The 22,600-nt window shown below is 32.2% G+C and overlaps 3 protein-coding genes across 4 annotated transcripts; 1 reads left to right on the forward strand and 2 right to left on the reverse strand.

The window, feature by feature from the left end:
* Positions 1-8,057: 8,057 nt before the first annotated feature.
* On the reverse strand, positions 8,058-8,605 carry LOC114169366. Its single transcript, XM_028054505.1, has 2 exons — positions 8,558-8,605; positions 8,058-8,474 (listed from the first exon to the last, which is right to left on the reverse strand). Exons 1-2 carry the CDS (start codon positions 8,603-8,605, stop codon positions 8,058-8,060), a joined length of 465 nt encoding a protein of 154 aa, XP_027910306.1.
* Positions 8,606-8,621: 16 nt separating this feature from the next.
* Positions 8,622-9,389, reverse strand: LOC114169367 (eukaryotic translation initiation factor 3 subunit C-like). The gene is made up of 2 exons (XM_028054506.1): positions 9,189-9,389; positions 8,622-9,143 (listed from the first exon to the last, which is right to left on the reverse strand). Exons 1-2 carry the CDS (start codon positions 9,387-9,389, stop codon positions 8,622-8,624), a joined length of 723 nt encoding a protein of 240 aa, XP_027910307.1.
* On the forward strand, positions 9,378-12,874 carry LOC114169962 (ADP,ATP carrier protein 1, mitochondrial-like). Of its 2 annotated transcripts, none has more exons than XM_028055375.1 (4): positions 9,378-9,772; positions 11,220-11,721; positions 11,889-12,260; positions 12,359-12,873. In XM_028055375.1, the coding sequence occupies exons 2-4, from the start codon at positions 11,233-11,235 to the stop codon at positions 12,653-12,655; spliced, it is 1,158 nt and encodes a 385-aa protein (XP_027911176.1). In that variant the 5' UTR covers positions 9,378-9,772; positions 11,220-11,232; the 3' UTR covers positions 12,656-12,873. The 2 variants fall into 2 exon arrangements, with proteins under 2 accessions (XP_027911176.1, XP_027911175.1); XM_028055374.1 differs by lacking the exon at positions 9,378-9,772 and adding an exon at positions 11,013-11,128 and having other exon boundaries at positions 12,359-12,874.
* The last annotated feature ends 9,726 nt before the right edge of the window (positions 12,875-22,600 follow it).

Genomic DNA, 22,600 nt, shown 5'->3' on the forward strand with positions numbered 1-22,600 from the left:
AACAAAATGTTTTGTTTTCTTTTTTAGTCTATAAATAATCAATACTTTATATAACACGATGTTTAAAAAATATATATATTAAATGGTTCGCATTGTCTAACCAATAATTTTTGTGTGTAACTTTTTCAAATTATAATTTTATTATGTTTTTAATTAAAAATATAAAATATTCAAAAAATTTAAAATTAACTTTATTATTATAATTATGTTATTGAGATATTATATATTTATATGTATATATAATACGTATAATACATAAAAATATTATATTAAATTATGTTATTATAATATTTGGTTAAGAAGTGAACGCAACTGCTGTATTTGCCTTTAATCGCGCGAAGATAAAGAAGACAAAGATGGTGGGAAGAACGTATTCTGAATAAGGTTTTTGTGTTTTTGGAATATAACTGTCTGCCTTCGAATATACGGTGGCCAATTAAAAATATATATTTTTTAAAAAGAATTTTACAATGCGTAGACTCAGAAATAAAAAGGAAATTGATGCGTGAATGAATATAAGAGAGGTATTTAATTGAAATAGACTAAATATTTTAAGATACTTTTACATTACCCATCATTATATGTACATTTACTAGTGCAGATATGGAGATTTGATAGTGGTTATTTTTACTATTCTGGTTCAATTTCAAAATATATAAGGTCGAAATAAAAAAAGGTCAACTTTTGACCTTGGACGTTAACCGAAGCAATAAAACTCTTTTATGCCTCGATTCTTTTTGAACTGAAGCCATATAGCCCCTCTTTCTACTTCGGTTCTCCATATAGTCACCAATTTTAAATTTAATTTTAAAATTCGAAGGCATTTTGGCTTAGGTTGGACCTAAATCGAAACCATATATATCCTCTTTTTGCCCTCGATTGTGATCTGAACTGAGACCGTATGTGGCTTTCTGCTTCGATTATGGTTGAAACTGAGACCAAATAATGTCCTGTTATTTTTTAAAATAAATTTTCTATTTTTGGTTATTCCTACATTTTTTTAACCTGCATATTTTTTCAGCAAACCAGAATAGACCAGAACAAAAAAATTTATGAAACATAACATCATTCACAATCCAAATACATTTAAAAGTGTTTTGTAAAATCATCTAAAATCCAAATACATATCTTAATCAATACTATTGTACATCTGAATTATAAATTTGGCAAATGTTATCCTACCAAACTTTATAGACTTCGCATGAATTGATATAGTACTCTTGAATGTCTACAAAATAAGACATTAAACTACGTTAGTATATAGAAAGACAATAATGCAAAGTATTTGTTTCAATTTAAATATATATTATTGTTTCCCAATTAGTTGTAATACAAGCACACACAATGATTGTCATACATTGCATTATATAGTAATTGTACTCATAAGAGTGGTTTGTTTATTACACTACATTATATCAACAACATTACAATTAATTAAGGAAGAAAATCAAATCAAACAACTATAATATATGGATAAAAATATCAAACTAGAGGAAACACCATGCAAGACATTTTGCCTTAACTGTTGATCTCCCTAACCACATGTTATATGTCCAACAATTGAACTATGATAAAGGGAATGTGTTATGATACTTTTATATAACACAAAATATTCATAAGATTGACATTGAGGTTCTTACCAATCTATCACTTGTCTAAGATGGTTAGAGGCATGGTGGTGCAAAGAGAAAAAACACACAACAAAGTTCTCCCTCAAGGAAACCACAAGTAGCTGCCAATGACGCTTGAGAAGAAAATAAATTCATTGTTATGCGTTAAAATGGCAGATTATATTCACAAGTTAACAAAGATGACTTATCCACCACGAGACAATATGTGCGAGTTTTTATTTTGAACACTTATACTTTGAGACTTTTTTTCTCTTTTCCTCTAACGTATAAACCTCACTTTATGAATTAGTGCAAAATGTACACAATTATTAATTGAGCAATTCATGATTTCAAATAAACATACCTACCATCCCTCAGATGTCTAAAGCTCAAGAAACTGACATCAAGTCTCTTCATCAATCCATGTGTATTTCTGTAATGGATTTTTAAGACCTGGATGTCAACTTGGTCTTAAAACCACGAAATTTCTCAGTCATCGATGAATAAAAAAATATTTTTAAGCGTCCCCACATTTGGAATATCAAATGTTAGCTGCAATATAGAAAATGTCATCAATAATATTTAACAAATTATCAATAAAATCAAACTATAATGCTAATAACATTAATATTAGTTACCAATAAATTTTGTCATCTTTTGTCTTCCCCTGAATGTTAAGTAGTGTACCAATCAAGTTATCACATATTTTTCTCTACACACACGTCATTTATGCAATGCCTAACTTGTAACTTCGACCAATATGGAATATCAAAGAATATTGATTTTTTCTTCCAAGGGCTCGATGAAAATGACTTCTTGGATGTTTTTCCAAATACATGATGTACTTTATTAACTTTTTCATGAATTTGAAGGTCAATCAATGGAATTGGTGCTTCATCGTTCTCTTAATGTCCATTAAATGCTTTTTTTAACCTTCTATAAGGATGATTAGCTTGTAAAAACCTTCGATGTCATAGATATACAGTCTTCCTTCCGTTTTTCAATTGATGAGATGCAATGTTTTTTTCACATATAGGACATGCTTTATGACCCTTGACACTATACCCCGACAAATTACCGTAAACTGGAAAGTCATTAATGGTGCAAAATAACATTGCATGCATCATGAAAGTTTTAGAAGTAACAACATCAAATATTTCAACCCCATCAACCCACAACAACTTCAAGTCTTCAACTAGTGGATTGAGATATACATCTATGTCATTTCCAGGTTGCCTTCGACCAGATATCATCACAGATAACATCATGTATTTTCTCTTCATGTAAAGTCCAAGAGATAAGTTGTAAATGAATAATATAACGAGCCAGCAACTATGGTTTGTACTTCAATTACCAAATGGATTCATTCCATCGATAGTTAAGCCAAAACGAACATTTCTACATTCTTGATCGAACTTGGGAAATTCCTAATCAATATTTTTCCATTGCATTGAATCAACTAGATGACGAAGCAGTTTGTCACATCTTCTCTCAGTTGCATGCCATCTAAGATTTTTAGCGTCTTTTGAATTTGCAAACAAACGCTTAAGTCTGGGCACGATTGGAAGGTACCACACTACTTTCATAGCGGATCCTTCCTTTTCTATTTGACCACCATCTATATTGTTTTTGTTCAGCTTGTACCGTGATAACCCACACTTTGGACATTTCTTCAAATCTTCAAATTCTTTTCTGTATAATATGCAATCATTAGAACATGCATGTATCATTTTATACTTCATACCCTAAGTAAACACTATGGTCTCGGTTCAATTTTTAACTGAGGCATAAAGCGTTTTTGGCATCGGTTTCCCTGCCACCCGAGGCTAAACATCAAACGCCAAATGGCATTTTTGAAATATAAACCAAGTTTTTGGCTTCGGGTATTGAAAACCGAAGCATATGAGGCTTTTTGAGAACCGAGGCAGAAAAGGTTTTTCAGCTTCAGGTATATGTTGAACCAAGTGTTGAAAGGGTGAGCCTACTCAATCTAACAAAGTTGAGTTTGATGATGTCCAAAGTCCTTGTATCATTATTTTAGGCTTAGTCCTGAACTTATTTGTTGTATAGTTGATGCATATCTAGGATTACATGTAAGTCAAGCTTGAACTGTATAGATTAGTTGTTAATCTCTTGAATATGTCAAATGTAGAACTTGTTAATGGATTAGATATTTAACTAATGGATTATCATAAGTCACTGCACTGATGCAGTGAAAATTCACCCACGATAATTGATTAGGTAAATTTCCAAATCCACTAATCTCAACAGCAGAACTCTGATTTAAAAACAGATCTGAAATCAATTCAAAAATTACGCATCACTGAATCAAGAAGAGATTTTTATGAGATTGAGATTCGTAGAGCTCTTGCTTTCTTGGGAGACCATTCAATTAGACATTCAAAAAGATTGATGATGGATTCAATCTTGGATGGTCAAGCCTGACATTAGGATCAAGTGTCACATCTGCATATTCGTTAGGTGTATTCGTTCCTTGTTCTCTTTTGAATTGTATTTTTGTTCACTGTTGATTCACTGTGTCAGTGAATGTCTAGGTGCAACTGTGTGGAGGCATTGCATCTAGGGGAGTTCTTGATTTGTAGATTAAGCTCCTTAGTCTTTAGGGTCTTGAATTATATATATGTTCTTGTAATTCTTGTAACTCTACTCATTTAGTAGAATCCTCCTAGGCTCGAGTTTCTTAGGAGAAGATTGGACGTAGATTCATCTTGAATCGAATCAGTATAAAAATTGTTGTGTTGTTTTGCTTCTTTCATTTTTTATGTCTTTCCTAATTGATTAAATCAGTCCATTAAATACAAATTTGAAAAACTGGTTATTGTAGATATAAAGATTAAAGATTCCTTTTAAAACAGTGAAAAATTAAAATAACCAATTTACCCCTCTTAATTGGATTATATTAGACAAGTCAAATTTAACACCAAGGCATAAAAGTTGACAATAATTGTAAAAATATTATTGTACCATTATATGCTTTAGTTTTGGGATAACCAAGGCATACGAGACGAATTAAAAACTTGAATTTACATAAGTGATTATGTTGCATCTAACAATTAAATGTGAAAGAGAAAGGTGGGCTGGAGCTTTCTCTTCTTATTATATGCCTATATACATGTGCACATTCCATCTGAGTTAAATTTCATGCAAGAATATTAAAAAATGTTTGTTGTATAAAATGTTTGATGGGTAATGTTATTGGAGATGTATGTGTTGGGCCTCTATTTTCAACCCACGTGCAAGCCCACTTGCCACTGTCACAAACTCTCTCTCTCACGCCAAAAGATGAAAATATCTTTTCTTCAGGTGCCTTCTTGAAGCTTCCCGCACTCACCGAGCCTCTGCTACCACCACAGCTGCTTCTCCTACTACTACGTCAGCTACGTTCCTTCTCCACCTCTTTTACCGTGAGCCACGTTTCTGCTCACAGGTTACTCATCCACACCTTTTCCTCCTTGCAGGACATGTACCTACTCTGTAATCGTAGAGAATGAAAGAAGAAAAAGCCTTTTTACAATTAGAGAGAAGTAAGTATTTTATTTGACTTTCATAGCTTTTCCAACTGAACTTTACAGAAAGAACATTGTTGTATTTATACATGTTTTTCATGATACTCCTATTTCTGTTCCTGAGACAACAATGCATAACTGATTGCATTTATTGTTTACAACTAATTCAGTTTTTGATTACCCAAGTCAACACCCCCCCTTAATCCAAAAACCCTAGGCTAGTCATCCCAAGATCCTTCCTCAGCTTAGCGAACCTTGCTTGCTTTAGAGGCTTGGTGAAAATGTCCGTTGTTTGCTCTTCTGTGTGACAGTACATCAATGTCAGCTTCCCTTTGCTCACTTGATCACGAAGAAAATGGAACTTCGTGTCAATGTGTTTGCTCCTTCCATGTAGTGTAGGATTCTTTGATAGGTTGATTGCATATTTGTTATCAATATTGAGCTGAACTGGTTTCATGTATTCCAGCTTCAACTCCTTCAAAACTTCTTCCAGTCATATACTCTGACAAGCTGCTTCTGAGGCAACTATGTACTCTGCTTCGCATGATGACAAGGCCACAACATTTTGCTTCTTTGAGCACCAAGATATTGGTGCACTCAAATATCTGAATAAGTACCCATATGTACTTCTTCTCTCAACTCTATCTCCACACCAGTCTGAATCCGAAAATGCCTCAAGCATTGCTTTATTCTGGTCAACTGTCTTTGGGAAGAAAATTCTCCAATCTGTAGTGCCTTTCAAGTACCTTAGGATGTGTTTAGCAACTGCCAAGTGGGGTGTTCTGGGGTCATGCATGAATCTGCTGATCAGACCTACTCCATAGCTCAAATTTGGCCTGCTATTACACAGAAACCTAAGTGAACCTACTATGTGCTTGTATAAAGTTCCATCTACCACTTCAGCCTCATTTTCTTCTGTCAGTTTTATTCCAGGCAGCATTGGAATTATAGCCTCATTGCACTCTTCCATCTTGAATCTCTTCAGAATCTCCTGTGCGTATTTCTTCTGGTGTAGAAACACTCCACTAGGAGTGTGTACAAACTCTAGGCCAAGAAAATAATTCAGTGTTCCTAAATCTGTCATCTCAAACTCAGTCTTCATCTTTTCTTTAAAATCTCCAACCTCTGCATCTTCATTTCCTATAATGATTAAGTCATCAACATACAAGCACACAATGAGTGTATTTGTATGACTTGTGTTTTTCACATACACACCAAATTCAACTGTGCATTTCATAAATCCCAGTTTGGCTAGAACTGCATCAATCAACTTATTCCAGGCTCTAGGGGCTTGCTTGAGCCCATACAAAGCCTTTCTTAATCTGTACACAAGGTGCTTTCTCCCTTCCTTCTCAAAACCAGGTGGTTGTACAATGTATACCTCCTCTTCTAGTGGGCCATTAAGGAAGGTTGACTTCACATCCATTTGAACCATCTTCCAGCCTTTAGAACTTGCTACTGCTGTAACTAGCCTCACGGTCTCCATCCTAGCTATAGGGGCAAATACCTCTGTGTAGTTAATTCCTTCTTGTTGTAGGAAGCCCTTTGCTACCAATCTGGCCTTATACTTGGCCACACTCCCATCAGGTTTCAACTTTAGCTTGAAAACCCACTTCACATCAATAGGTAGTTTATCTTGTGGCAGTGTAACTAATTCCCATGTTCTATTTTTCTCAATTGCCTCCAACTCCTCTTTCATAGCATTCCTCCATTCTCTCACCTTTAGAGCTTCCTTCCAGGTTATGGGTTCTGTGTCAGCCATCAAAGCTTGGTGAACTAGATCACCGGTTCCTGTAATTACACCATCTCCATAAACTTCATGTCTAGTGGAGGGAAACCTCATCCTCTGAGTCCTTCTGTTGTCTGAAACAGCAACTGAATGCTCAGATTTATCCTCAAGAACACATGGAATATGTGTTACCGTATTCTCCTTCTCTTCCCAACTCCAGCTGGCTGTCTCATCTACTACCACATCCCTACTAATCACCATTGTTTGCCTTTCTGGGTCATATAGCTTGTATGCACCTGTTGGATGGTACCCAATCAGGATCAGGGGCTCACTCTTGTCATCTAGTTTCTTTCTCTTCTCATCTGGAATATGTCTATAACATATTGACCCAAAAATCTTCAAGTGTTGCACATGTGGCTTGACACCAGACCAAGCCTCTTCTGGTGTCACAAACCTTAGTCTTTTGGTTAGGCACCTGTTAAGAATGTAGGCAGCAGTAGTTACTGCCTCTCCCCAATAGCCATTTGGCAGGCCTTTACCTTTCAACATACACCTTGTCATATCAACCAACATCCTGTTTCTCCTCTCAGCCAGCCCGTTGTGTTGTGGTGTATAGGGGGCAGTCACCTCATGCACTATCCCCTTTTCTTCACAAAACTTGCTGAACTCTCTGGACTTATATTCACCACCTCCATCAGTCCTCAAAATTTTTAACCTGTTGTCAGCATGTCTTTCAACACGGGCACAAAACCTTTCAAAAACAGAAAACACCTCTCCTTTCTCCTTTATCAAGTACACCCATATTTTCCTCGAAAACTCATCTACAAATGTGAGGAAGTATTTGTTTCCTCCTAGTGATGGTGTGTCTAGGGGACCACACACATCAGAATGCACCACTTCCAGTACTTGTTTGGCTCTTTTTGGTGCAGAGTCTGTAAATGCCTTCCTGGGCTGTTTGCCAATCACACACCCTTCATAGATTTTGGCTGGTAACTCCATCTGTGGTAGCCCTTCCACCATTTTCTTGCTACTGAGTTGGTTTAGGCTTTTAAAATTCAGGTGACCATATATGTAATGCCACAACCAACTCTCATCCTCCACATTAGCAGCTGCTAGGCACTATATTTCAGTAGTGTCTAGATTCACCTTAAATGTCTTGTTCTTGGATATTGGTGCCCTAATCACGAGCCTCTACTGTGAGTCATAAATCTCAATCAATTTTTGCTGCATGTTCATGGTGTAGCCCTTCTCTAAAAGTTGTCCAAGGCTGAGTAAATTATTCTTCATGCTTGGAATGTATAGAACATCATTCATGTAGGCCACCTTGCCATCCTTCCTTGTGATCATCACCTTTCCAATTCCTTCTGCCACAATGGAGCTATTATCTGCAAATTTAACATTGTTTCTCATACATGGATTAAGGTCAATCAACCAATTCCTGTTTCTAGTCATATGATTAGAGCACCCTGTATCCAAGTACCAAGACATGTTATCCTCTTCACTGCATGTTGTCGCCATCAGTAGTACTTGGTCTGAATCAGACCCATTTCCTTCCTCCTGTGCCATATTTGCTTCTTCTCCTTTTTGCCCCTTCTTTGATCTGTCCTCCTGCCAACACTTATAAGAATAGTGTCCGTATTTTTCACAATTGTAGCACTGAACTCTTCTTTTATCATATGGTCTCCTGCCACCTTTTCCTCTTCCTCTATTTTGATATCTGCCTCTACCTTCAGACCCATTGTTCTCAGATTTTTCTTAGGTCTCTGTTTCACTATTTCTGCCACCACTTCTGCCTCTAGAACTGCCTCTAGACCTTCCTCTACCTCTGCCTCTCCAGCCACTTCTACCTCTGCCTCTAACTCCATAAGTCACCTTGGCCTGTAGAGCCTGTTCAGTCACCTTCTCACCATTCTTCCTTTCATTCACTCTCTGTTCATGTGCTTCAAGAGAGTTTTGCAGTTCTTCTATTGTCATAACATCAAGATCCCTTGACTCTTCTATGGCCACCACAACGTGGTCAAATCGTGGAGTTAAAGTCCTCAAAACTTTCTCTACAATTCTGTTGTCTTCTATGTTCTCATCACACGCTCTCATGGCATTGGTGATCACCTGTAATCTGTCAAAATACTCTGCCACAGTCTCCTTTTCTGTCATAGAGAGAAGTTCATATTGCCTTCTCAAGGATTGCAGTTTCACCTTCTTCATTTTCCCAGAATTTCCATACCCATTTTGTAAGATCTCCCAAACTTCTTTTGCTGTAACAGCTTTTGAGATTTTCTGAAAGATAGGGGCAGCAACACATTAATGCAGCAATACACGAGCCTTACAGTCCAACTTCTTCATCCCCTTGTATGTTTTCTTGACTTCTTCATCAGCATTCTTGGGTGGTTCTTTGAAACCCACTTTCACGACCTCATCAATTTCTTGAAATCCAAGAATAGCGTCCATCTTTACACACCAATCATCATAGCCCTTTCCATCAAATATGGGTAAGCTTCCCAGGATCAAACCTCCACTAGCCATGAGTAGAGCACACAACAATATTCCCAAGATTCCCTTTCTTGAATCTTGCTCTAGATACCACTCTGTTGGGCCTCTGTTTTCAACCCACGTGCAAGCCCACTTGCCACTATCACAAACTCTTTCTCTCACGCCAAAAGATGAAAATATCTTTTCTGCAGGTGCCTTCTTTAAGCTTCCCGCACTCACCGAGCCTCTGCTACCACCACAGCTGCTTCTCCTACTACTGCGTCAGCTACGTTCCTTCTCCACCTCTTTTACTGTAAGCCACGTACGTTTCTGCTCACAGGTTACTCATCCACACCTTTTCCTCCTTGCAGGACACACACCTGCTCTGTAATCATAGAGAATGAAAGAAGAAAAAACCCTTTTACAATTAGAGAGAAGTAAGTATTTTATTTGACTTTCATAGCTTTTCCAACTGAACTTTACAGAAAGAACATTGTTGTATTTATACATGCTTTACATGATACTCCTATTTCTGTTCCTGAGACAATAATGCATAACTGATTACATTTATTGTTTACAACTAATTCAGTTTTTGATTAACCAAGTCAACAGTACGTTGTTATTAAAAAGTGCATTATTGTGTTTTATGTTTTTTCTTTTTTTCTTCTCTATATGATGGCAGAATATGTGGAGAAGCTGCTAGTATAGATAATAGTGTGATTTGTAAGACTAATTATATATACATTTTTTATGTAAAGTTTTTCCTCTATTTTATCTCTATTTTGTGATTTTCCAACCCTATATCCTTGACGTTTTTTAAAACTTCATTAATATTGTAAATTCATAGATCTGAAAAGAAGTTTTCTCCATTATTAAAATTTACTTATTCTAAATATTTTAGGGTGACGATGTTAATATGGATTTCATCATATCTATCCACTTCAAAAGAATCATTCATATGATAGTAACAAACTCACAATAAAAACATGTAATATGAAATTAAAAATATTTAAGATGCATTTAAATACAAGTCAATTCTTCTTCTTTATTCATCAAATGTTAAATTATTCAAAGTTTAGAAAAAGTTGCATTAAATTCTATTAATCACACTTAAAAGATACTTATTTATTTTATTATTATTCACTTTTTTTATCAAAAGAAAAACAAGAAATAATATATATTACATAAAATAACAACTTCAACTTTTTTTTTTTTTACAAATCTCGTAAAAATACGGAGATTAGAAGGTCTTCTAAATACAGTTCAATTAAACATATTCTTATAGCAATTTAAATCCATTATAAAATTCACAAGACATTTTTATACCACATAATATTTCAAAATCTCAAATAAATACATATGACTTATTATTTATTTAAAGTATCATAAAAATAATATAATTAATCAAAACATAAAATATACAAAAAAAAATGATAATTTTTTTTTAGAAATATAGATATTTAAATCACAAAATAATACCCTACCAAAATAATAAACAAATAAAAATATATTACAAAAAAATCACATCCCCGATTCAGTTATTGAGTCAGTTTAATCGTGTTCAAAACTGCTTCGCGATTCACTCCCCTCTTCCTATAACTTCGTATTCATAAATAAACAAACGGTCTGTTTCATTCCATCTGTAAAGAGTTTTCTCCTCTCCAACAAACTCGCACAGCCACCAACACTCCCTTTTTAAACCTTAATCTTCCACACCCTTCTCACTGCACTCTTCCTTCTCTTCTCTCTCACGCTTTTCTACAACCTTAATTTCTCTGAATTAGTTTCTTCTCGTAAGTCTCGATTCATTCCTTAGGATGTGTGTTTGAAATCTTGATTCATTCATTAAGATGTGTTTTTGAACTTTGGTTGCATATTGTGCAGGAAAAACATCATCATGGTTGATCAGGTTCAGCACCCTAGAGTGATGGAGAAGGTTGCATGTCAGCTCCATCTTCGCACTGGTCTTCCACTGTACCAGCAGAGGCGATCTTTCCAGAACTACTCCAATGCTGCTCTCTCATTCCAGAAACACTCCAATGCAGCATTTCAGTATCCAATGGCACCACAATGCAGAGGCGCAATCGATCTCTCTGCCGTTGCACCATTCTCACCTGTGTTCGTTGCAGCTCCTGCTGAAAAGGGAAACTTCCTCATCGACTTTCTCATGGGTGGAGTTTCCGCTGCCGTCTCCAAAACCGCCGCTGCCCCCATTGAACGCGTCAAGCTCTTGATCCAGAACCAGGATGAGATGATCAAAGCCGGTAGACTCTCTGAACCCTATAAAGGTATCGGTGACTGCTTCAAGAGGACAATCAATGAAGAAGGCTTCGGTTCCCTATGGAGAGGTAACACCGCAAATGTCATCCGTTATTTCCCTACCCAGGTAACTTAACTTATTTTCGAGTCCAGATTCTCTATTAATTTTTACACGTTATTCTCTGCTGAGTCTTCAAAATACATTGATGTATACACACATCGATGTATTCTGAAAATTTAGCAGATGATACATATCAGAGATGAATGATTATTGATTGTTTGATTGTACACCAGGCACTGAACTTTGCATTCAAGGACTACTTCAAGAGGCTTTTCAACTTCAAGAAGGACAAGGATGGATACTGGAAATGGTTTGCTGGTAACTTGGCCTCAGGAGGTGCTGCTGGTGCCTCATCCCTGCTTTTTGTCTACTCTCTTGACTACGCTCGTACCCGTCTCGCAAACGATGCCAAGGCTGCAAAGAAGGGTGGAGAAAGACAATTCAATGGCCTCGTTGATGTTTACAAGAAGACACTAGCTTCTGATGGCGTTGCCGGTCTCTACCGTGGCTTCAACATTTCCTGCGTCGGAATCATCGTCTATCGCGGCCTCTACTTCGGAATGTACGATTCCCTCAAACCGGTTCTCTTAACCGGCTCTCTCCAGGTATCGATTTTAAAGTTCACAGTAATATCTAACATAACATAAGAAATTGAAGATAATTTATCAGTACTGAAAGTGTGATTTTGTTTTTGTGATTGCAGGATAGCTTTTTCGCTAGCTTTGCTCTAGGATGGTTAATCACCAATGGTGCTGGTTTAGCTTCGTACCCAATTGATACAGTGAGGAGAAGGATGATGATGACATCTGGGGAAGCTGTGAAGTACAAGAGCTCCATGCATGCATTCACACAGATCCTTCAGAACGAGGGTGCCAAGTCCTTGTTCAAGGGTGCAGGTGCCAACATTCTTCGTGCTGTTGCTGGTGCTGGTGTGCTTGCTGGTTATGACAAGTTGCAGGTCATTGTCTTTGGCAAGAAGTATGGCTCTGGTGGAGCTTGATTTCTTCACCACTGATTTTGATTTAGATTAGATGATCATGAAAATCATTGAGCCTGTGCTTTGCTCAATGCAGTTTTGTCCCAATTTCCCAGTTTGTTTTTTTTTTTTTTAATTTTGATCGAAGTTTGATCTTGTTTTTTGTTTATTTATTTTACTTCTGAGTGACACTGTCACTTTCAATTCTATTAAATACTGCTAAATGTTTTGTTTCAGAGAGTTACTTTTTATCTCTGCATCATTATTAAGTTAATGTCTTTGCTTGTTTGAATGTTGTTCTTTCCAGATTCTGTACATTCTATGTTCCAACCACAAAGCTAACACACTCGAAAATATTACTTAAAAAGCATTTTCATAAAAACTAAATATGATTCCATTAAAAATCATTTCAAATGGGACTTTTGAATTAATTACTATTATATCTTGTATTCGTTTTACAGTAGATAAATAATATTCCCTTCATTAATTATAAAAGTAAATATAGTCTTTTAAGAAATTATATATGATGATTAAGAAAAGTATATGTAAATTTAGTATACATAAGTTAACCAAATCAATTTTTTGAAAACAAAATCTGGTGAACTTGTTAGAGGATTGGGAACAGAAACAAAACCACCATAGGGAATATAAGTTAAATTTTTAAAAATGACAACAAAAATGTTGAAGGAATCAAAACTAGTTTTTTTTTTCTTGTTTTTAAAGTAATAAATATATAATTTATCCTGCATTTTTCTTGATTTTTTTACTACTTTATAAAACAATTATTAAATAAAGATTATATTTAATTTTCAAACACAGATAATAAAAAATTGACAGATCTGAACATTCACTGTTAGTATTAATAGAATTCCAAGAGAAAAAAAAAATGAAATTGAATGAGACATGCTCTGTCATTAGGTACCTTATGCATTGTCATAATAAATTTAGGTTTTTCATTTATTAAAGTTGTTGGTTTTGGGAGATGAACCCTGTTTAGGTCTATACAATATTTAATATTATAAAATTTGTGTGTTAAAATATCATTATTGTGTGGCATTTTCAATTTTAATGTACTCTATTATTTTTGTTTTTCATCATAAATTTCAATGTTTGATCCATTCAAGGGTTAAATTTCACCCTCGAATAAACTTATCTCTTAAACTCTGTAATTATTTTCTCATAATCTAATTCAATTTCATCCTGTTAACCCTATTTGTAGTTCAATATCTAGTTATTCTTTATTATTTAGACTTAAGTGTGTTTTTAGAATTTTAAATTGAGACTATTTTTCTTGTCCTGTAACAAAATACGTTTTTTTAGCCTTTAATTGTGCACAACATTATTTTAAAAATTTAGTAAAAGACTTGAATATTTTTTGGGCAATCTTTCTTTAAGTACACCAATTAAACATTTTCATTTCTCAACATTTGTATTTCTGCAAAATATTATTTTGGCACAATAATCTTAGTACAAACTTAAATCCTTTTATTAGAATTCAATCTCAATCTCGCTACGTTACTTGTGACACAGTTTTTCATTGTGTCAATAATCATCGAAATGTTACTATAAAAGGTAAAATTTCATAATTGACGTTAAATGTTTAATGAAGCTCGTCTTGATATTTAAAATAATAATTTATTATATTTTACATAATATTTTAATATATTTATTTTGATGTGTCATCATAAGACATAGTGATCACAATTAATATGTATGTGTGTCAAATTTCCCGTTTCAATAGTCTTCAACATCATAGGACGTGGTAGTTATATTTTCTCTTTGTATGATATTTTCAATTCCAACAACCTTCGACATCATAGAATGTAGTGATCAATATTAATTTGTCTCTTTCTGTCGTCTCGAACTCTAATGGCAGTGATAGAGACTGTACTCCACTAAATTAAAACATATTAAATGTAGTACATGAAAGTGAACCAAGTCATCTCCCAACAACTAATATTTTCATTTAAAAGCGAAATTTCCCGATGAACACAACCATAAAACACAGGAGGGTTGGCAGACAGATTCAGAATGCTAATCAACAGATTAAATTAAATGCTACAGTGATTAAAACCGTATTGACATCCTTGATTCAAACGCAATTTCACTTATCATAGGCCACCAAATTAACACCAATTGTGCCTTGTCTCAATCCACTAGATAATAATTCACTAAGCGAAAATTACAATCTAACTTCATTATGCAATTAAGCAATGCACACATCCTTAAATTCGTGACAGCCAAGCTATATACATTAAGCATGAACCTATCTTAACCAAAACATATGCAACTACTCTGTAAATTAAGCATTAACAGATTCACCACATGCATTCCACGAATTCAGAACAAAAACATGACAGATTTCACAAAACAAGCACAACCTCAAAGCTTCATTGCATTTTTCATCAAGGAGTCAATACACGAATTTAGCTAGACATAAAAATGAGCAATTAAACACTTCAAATCTGAAATCACAAAAACAGAACTAAGAACCCTAACTTATGAAATCTGAAAACGCAATTTAAGAGCAAAAATAGAGATTTCAAAGTTTAAATGAAATGCAAAATGGTGTTATCATATATAAATGCGAAAACCCCATGAATGGGTATTGTTCCAAGTCAATAAAACCCACAAAACGAACTGCCCAAGCAAGAAAACGAATTCAAAACGCAAAACCCTCAATGGGTGCTGTCAAATAAGCATAAAAACGGTAAAAATGAGCCAAAAACGTGAAAAACAGCAAGGGGGACGTCCATGGAAGCTTGGAGAACGAAAAATGGATGTTTTGAAGAGAGGTTGAAGATGATGGAGCGGTTGGCCTCTTCATGCAGACCTAATTTCGTGGTCATATCACTCTTGCCACTCATATTTACAAAACTGTCACTCTGCCACTCAGATTTACAAAAATGTCACTATGGGTCTCAAATGTTGACCCATTGACTTTGCTGACGTGAAAATGACATGGAAATGATGTGGCAATGATGTGGAAAGTCTCTTCAACTAAATATTAATGTCCAAGCTCCAAAATTGTTTCACCCAAATACCTAAAAATAATTAAAAACAAAAATTAGGCCAAATAATGTGAAATTAGTCCAAATTCGGAATAGTGGCCCAATAAAACCGAACAGATGAAAACACTCTAATGATGAACAATTAAGCACTAATCAACTGTCTAATGGGTACACAAAGGCTAGTGAAATGGAAGAAAATAATGACTCATCAGGTACTCAACGTGATAGGATGTGGTGGTCACCATTATTCCTTATATGTGTCATCTCCAACTCCAACAACCTTCAATGTCATAAGATGTGGTGATAACAAATATTCTTTGTGTGTGACATTTCCAATTTCAGTAGTCTTTTCAACTTCATAGGATGTGGTGGTCATATTTTATCTTTGTGTATCATCTCCAACCCAACAACCTTCGACATCATAAAATGTAGTGATCACCATTAATTTCTTTGCGTATGGAATGTCTAACTCCAATGTCATTCAATGTTATAATGCAATGGTCACTATTATTCTCTCTATGTGTAATCTCCAAATCCAACAACCTACAATGTCATAAGATTTAGTAGTTACCATTATTCTCTTTGAGTGTCATCTCTAACTCCAAAAACCTTCAATGTCATAATGTGATGGTCACCATTATTCTTTCTCTATGTATCATCTCCAACTACAACAACCTTCAACATTATAAGATGTAGTGGTCACCATTATTCTCCATGTGTGTCATCTCCAACTCTAACAACCTTTAATGTCATGGGATGTGATGGTTACCATCATTCTCTATATATGTTCCATCTTTAACTCCAATAGTGTTCAACGTCATAGGATGTAGTGTCACCATTATTATCTCTATGTATGTCATCTTTAACTCAAATAACGTTAAAGATGTGGTAGTCGCCATTACTTTTTTTATGTGTGTCATCTTCAAGTCCAACACCCTTAAACTAGGGGTGTCAAAACGGGTCGAGCCCGACGGGCCGGCTTGCCAACTTGAAAAAAAAATGGTGGGTCGAGTCATGTTCATCAGCATGCTACAACCCGACTTGCCTGGCCTACCAACTCGTAGGGACAAAACACGAGCCAGCCCGCACCAACCTATCAGCCCATTATGTTGATTTTTTTTATCCCTTTTTCTTCATCCATTTCAATGGGCACAGAGAGAGGGCATGAGACCACAAGATACTTCTCACTGCTAAAATAAAGAACCATTCTTCCCTTCCCTAGCACTTTGAGCAACTCCAATGGTGTGACCCTTTGCCAATCTAGGTATGGGTTTTCGTTAATGATGTTGATCGTCACCGAAGGTATTCCCTTCCCCTTCTTCTTCTTCCTCAAGAGTGGCTACATGAGTTTCATCTTCTTTCATCCCTTTCAACATTCATGAGTCATTGGCCCTATATTAGGTTGTTGCTGCTCGAACCACTCCTCCATCCAACTAAGGTCGCGCTAGCGATGACGATCAGAGTGGGCTTCTTTGTTGGCGTCAACCACCTCCCTTTTTCTCGCTCACAGAGATGCCAAAAGGAGTCACCACTCCACCGCTGAAATTGTTTTTTCACTTTCATTTCTCGAACCAGCTTCTGCTTCCACACCATACAAATCATGGTTGATTTCTAATTCTGATGATTTTGTGGGTTGGGGTTTTTGCATATTGGGATTTTTGTACCATGAAATAGGCTGATGAAGATGATGGAGAAAATGAAGGTCATGGTGATGAAAAAGAAGGAAGCAGTACAAGTGATTCGGGGTGAAGAAATAGCAGGTTCACCCGCTAGCCCGCCCATTGGTAGGATAAGTTCAATTTTTCAACCCGTTTTTTGATGTCATATTGACTCGTCCCGCCTCGAATTTGACGAGCTAGAAGTTGGATAAACCTAAACGAACTGAGTTATGTTTTGACACTCCTATCTTTTTGACACTCTTTCCTTCAACATCATAAAATTTAAAATGTGGTAAGCAACTTTATATCGAAGATAAATTAATATGATAATTGATTTTTAATTATTAATTTAGCTTTTGAAATTAGATTTAAGAAGAATTGAGTTATCATAAATATTCTATTTTATATTTAATATAATCAGGATTTTCTACTTAACATCTAAAATAATATTTTATTAATATAATCAGGAAGAATTTGTTATCATAAAAATTTAATTAAACTAACTAAAAATGGCTAAAAATTTAATTAAGCTAACTAAAATGTAAAACTTTCAATTTAGAGAAAAAAGACTTTAAATTATTTTTTAGTGGTTAAAATAGTAAAACATATGAAAAAAATTGTCATGAATTATATTAATCACCGCTTGTGACTTTTTTTTATTTTTATTTTGATAAAAGGAGTATGAACTATTGTTTTTTTATTACACTAAATAATATTGAATATAAAATTAAATGAAAATTGCTTAATTTAAAAATTAGATATTGCTTTATACTTGCAAATCCAATTGGTTCCCAATCCACCGGAAGCATCTCCCATGACTGTCACGAGTCGTTAATTTTTTGGAAAATGAAACAAAATTGTCCAAATCATCATCCATATATTTTCTTTTAATGTCTTATGAAAAATAATTTTAAAAAATTAAAGAGTGTTAGGTATTTCTTTAGCTACTGTATAAATTAATTAATTTTATTTATATATGAACTAAGAAGGAATAATTTATTTTCATTCCACTTTGTTTTTTTAGTTTTTTTTTAATAATGTGAGACTAATTTTTATTAACAAATTTTAATAATATTTTTTTAATAAAATTAATATTTAAAGTTTTATTGACATCAATTTTTTACCCTCACATTTTATTAAATATTTTATTTCCTCTTACTTTTGAATCATTATTTATGTTTTCTATAACTATTTTTTTAGTTATTAAATTAATAAAATTATTCACACTTTATCAAATTCATGATCAATTTAACCATTTACTTTCTACTAAATAAATATATATATTACTAATTATATTTAAATACTCTGTTTATTGTCTTAATATAATTTTTGAATAAGTACTATTTTTATTAAGTAACTTGGACTCCAATCATTTTGCATATTTGTTAACAATTCTTTGAAGTAATCTTATTCATGTAGTTATTCAAAGAATAATAAATCTTCATTGAGCACAAATAAAAATGTTTGATGGTAAAAAGTGATATTTCAGATTATTACAACTAAATCATATTTGTTACTCAAAATGAGGTATTCAACATGAAACCCATCATTTTAGATTTAAAATTATAAAACCTCTTCTAGAATATGTTTGAAGCATAACAATCAAATGTGACAACTTAATCCAACATTATTTATGGAAAAATCCTCTTATCAATTGTTCCCAACAATTTAATTTTTTATCCTTTTGTCATCTAAATACTTATTGATAAATATGTTAAAAACAGCCCACCAAAAATAGGAATTATTTTTTGTTATCATAGTTATTATCATTCTAGAAAACTAAATTTTTAAACTTGATTGGTAGTAAAATATTAAAAGAACAAAATACAATATCTTTTAAAAGTAATGATATGCACATTCACAAGGAGAGGTGAGAAAAATGCACAAAAATGCACAATGTAGTTTGAATTTTTTTGTTCTTTCTTAATGGTTATATATTAAAAAGTAGTTTAAATATGTTTTTTAGCATTTTAAAATGTTGTGACTTTTATAACAAAAATATATGATATATAAAAAATACTTTTGTCTCTAACATCTATATTCTATTTAGAAATACCATTTATCATTCTTACATCACATGTAATTGTTTTCCAATATTTTATTCAATTTATAAATAATTAATAAATATCACATAATATTACAAATGACAAAAATGTTTAAAATTTTAGAGGAAGAAAACATTAAATAATTTTTTTAAATAATTTGTATACACTAGTAAAAATATGTGACTATGTGTACATATATTTATCCTTTTCATGATAATAAAAAGTAAAATAATAAAATTTGTGTCTTTTATTATAATTATAAAATTAAATATAAATATTTTTTATAGTTTTATAATAATTAATTTTCATTTATAATAATTATTTAAAAAAAAATATTCAAATGAAAAAATGGTTAAATTAAGAAAATGATCACTTAAAACATAATATTAATAAAATAATTATTTTTATTTAAAAAACATTTAAAAGGTAAAATTGAAAAAAATATAGACAACAAAAAAAAATCTGTATATATAGATATAGATATATTTGTTTTTAGAATATCATATATGTAAAATATATTAAAAATATTTTTAAAATTACATAAATATAAAAAATAATGGATGGCTCCCCTTGGTCATTACTATGGTCCGTCACTAATTATTATTATCTTTCTGTGTGCCATTTTCAATTCCAAGAACCTTCAAGTCATTGGATGCAATAGTCACCATTCCTCTTTCAAAGTGTGTGGCATTACTAGCTCCAATCAGATAGTAGTCACCATTACTCTTTGTTTGTGCTATATTCAACTCCAACACCATTCAACATGATAAAATGTGATGGTCACTATTATTCTCTCTATGTGTATCATATTTATTTCTAACAAGATGAAGCGCTCACCATTTCTCTTTATGTGTGTGGCATCACCAACTCCAAAGAGATGGTGGTGACCATTACTCTTTATGTGTACTATATTCAACTTCAACACTATTCAACGTGATAAAATGTGATGGTCACTATTATTCTTTCTATGTGTGTCATATTCATGTCTAACAATCTCTAATATGACAAAATTTGGTAGTCACCATTATTCTTTCTCTATGTGTTAAGTTCAACACTCTTTGACATCATAAGAAATGGTGTTACTATTATTAGTTCTCTTTGTGTCATTTCCAACTCTAGTACACTTTCTCTTTTCTTGTAATTATGATTTCATTGCTCTTTTATTTTATTTTCTTTAAATTCTTTTTCCTTTCTCTCAATTTCTCATTTTAGAATTTATTTCAAGCCATAAATAAACTAACTATGATAATTGTCTTTTAATTGTATTTTTATTCTTGAGATCAAATTGGTAGAAAAAAAATTGAATGATTATAAACTCTTTATCAATATATCAGGAGTTATCTAAATATCACTTTATTAATCACAGGATAAAATTTTAATGAAAACAATAAAAACATAAAACTTCGAATTTAAAAAGAATAAAAAATATATTTTTAATGATAAAAATAGTAAAATATTTGTTAAAAATGTAATGAATTATGTTTAACACTAGTTGTGACTTTTCTTTTTAAATTTTGTTAAAAAATCTATGAATTATGATCATGAATTATTATTGTTTGTCTTTAATGGAAACATATGCCATGGCTGCCACAAGTTCTTCGGAAAATGAAAACAAAATTGACCATTCAGAAAAATTATTATCCATATGCTTCCTTCTATTTTTTTTTATGAAAAAATACTTTAAAAAAACTATTTGCTATTATAATTCATAAAATTTAAGGGCGTTAAGTGTAAATCCTACTTATGATTTCATAATTTTGGGTCCAATTTAAAATTTAAAGGCCCAGTTGGCCCATTTATTCTCTTTTAGAAACCTCTTGAGTTCTTTTCCTTCCGAGACATTGTTCTTCTTCATCTTCGTATTTCTAATTCAGTTGAAAAAAATTTCATGAAACAAAAACTGAATATGTGATATTTTATTTATTAAAATTATTCTATTAAATAAGATTTACATTAAATAATTTTAGTTTATGTATAAATAAATTATTTTTATTTATATATGAATCAGGAAGGAATTTCTTATATTTTCTTTCAACTTTTTTTAGTTTTTTTCTTTTTTAGTGTGAGACTAATCTAATTATCTAATTTTAGGAGTATCTTTTAATGACATTAATATTGAAAATTTTGTTGACCTCAATGTTTTAATTAATGATTATTATTTATTAAATATTTTACTTACTTTTATATTTGAATAATTCTTTGTGTTTTTATAACTTTTTTAGTTAATAAAACTAAGACAATTATTTATACTTTACCAATTTCATAATTAAGATAATTATTTAATTTTTCTTACTTATTATGATTAGAACTGTAAAGAAATATATAATAAATTCAAATTTATCTTTAAACTAACTTAACATTTGTGAAACAATATATTGTTTAATCTTAAAAAACTAAATTAGTGTCCTAGTTATTAAGAATATACACATTCCCATGTTAAATAATGAATTATCATAGTGGATAAAAAGTATTTATTTTATGATAATAATTTTTAAAATTGCATTTGTAATAATGTTTTCTAGTTAAGGTTAGTGTAAAAGTTTTATACAAATAGTATAGGCAAATTAAAATCTTACACAATTGTTAGAATTATATATATATATATATATATATATATATATATATATATATATATATATATATATATATTAATTTAGTCTCTAACACATATAAAGTGTTTTTTTAATACTTAAAATTATTAAACTGTTTTATTAAAATATATTAAAATGAATTTAGAATGTTGTTTATTTTACATTATATAGTGATTATAAAATTTAAATTAAACATTTCATAAATTGTCCATCGCAAAATGGTTTTTAATGAATGTTTAGTATTTAATTCAATTTATAAATAAAGACACTCTATTTAATACTGTTTAAATATGATAATTCACTAACTTAAAGATTTATTAAATAATACTTATATTTTATATTTTATATTTTATCATATCATTTATCTTATTCTATATTTTTATTTTTTATTTACTTGTACCTTCTATTTTTTTATCATATTCTATATATTTTTCTTTTTTATACATGTTTTTAATTATATGCGAAAGAAGTCCAGACAATATAATATAAATATTTAGAATATACATTTTTTGTTAGTTTAAATTTTTTTCTATTGTTTAGTTTTCTAAATTTTAAATTTTATTACATTTTTATTCTTTCTCACATGTGAGTCTTTAACATCACATGTGTGGTCATTATCATTATCTTTTTGTGTGTCATTTCAGCTCCAAGAACCTTCAAGATC

Source organism: Vigna unguiculata, chromosome 11 (genome assembly GCF_004118075.2).
Source record: "Vigna unguiculata cultivar IT97K-499-35 chromosome 11, ASM411807v1, whole genome shotgun sequence".
In the NCBI taxonomy this organism is placed as follows: Eukaryota; Viridiplantae; Streptophyta; class Magnoliopsida; order Fabales; family Fabaceae; genus Vigna; species Vigna unguiculata.

Bases quoted from the DNA above. Each gene is read 5' to 3' on its own strand.
- LOC114169366 (XM_028054505.1), bottom strand. From the start codon at position 8,605: ATGGGTCTGAAGGTAGAGGCAGATATCAAAATAGAGGAAGAGGAAAAG. The intron at 8,475-8,557 runs GTGGCAGGAGAC...AAGTGTTGGCAG, and splicing joins AAATAGAGGAAGAGGAAAAG to GAGGACAGATCAAAGAAGGG.
- LOC114169367 (XM_028054506.1), bottom strand. From the start codon at position 9,389: ATGGCTAGTGGAGGTTTGATCCTGGGAAGCTTACCCATATTTGATGGA. The intron at 9,144-9,188 runs GCTCGTGTATTG...CCTATCTTTCAG, and splicing joins TGAAGAAGTTGGACTGTAAG to AAAATCTCAAAAGCTGTTAC.
- LOC114169962 (XM_028055375.1), top strand. From the start codon at position 11,233: ATGGTTGATCAGGTTCAGCACCCTAGAGTGATGGAGAAGGTTGCATGT. The intron at 11,722-11,888 runs GTAACTTAACTT...ATTGTACACCAG, and splicing joins TCCGTTATTTCCCTACCCAG to GCACTGAACTTTGCATTCAA. The intron at 12,261-12,358 runs GTATCGATTTTA...TTGTGATTGCAG, and splicing joins TCTTAACCGGCTCTCTCCAG to GATAGCTTTTTCGCTAGCTT.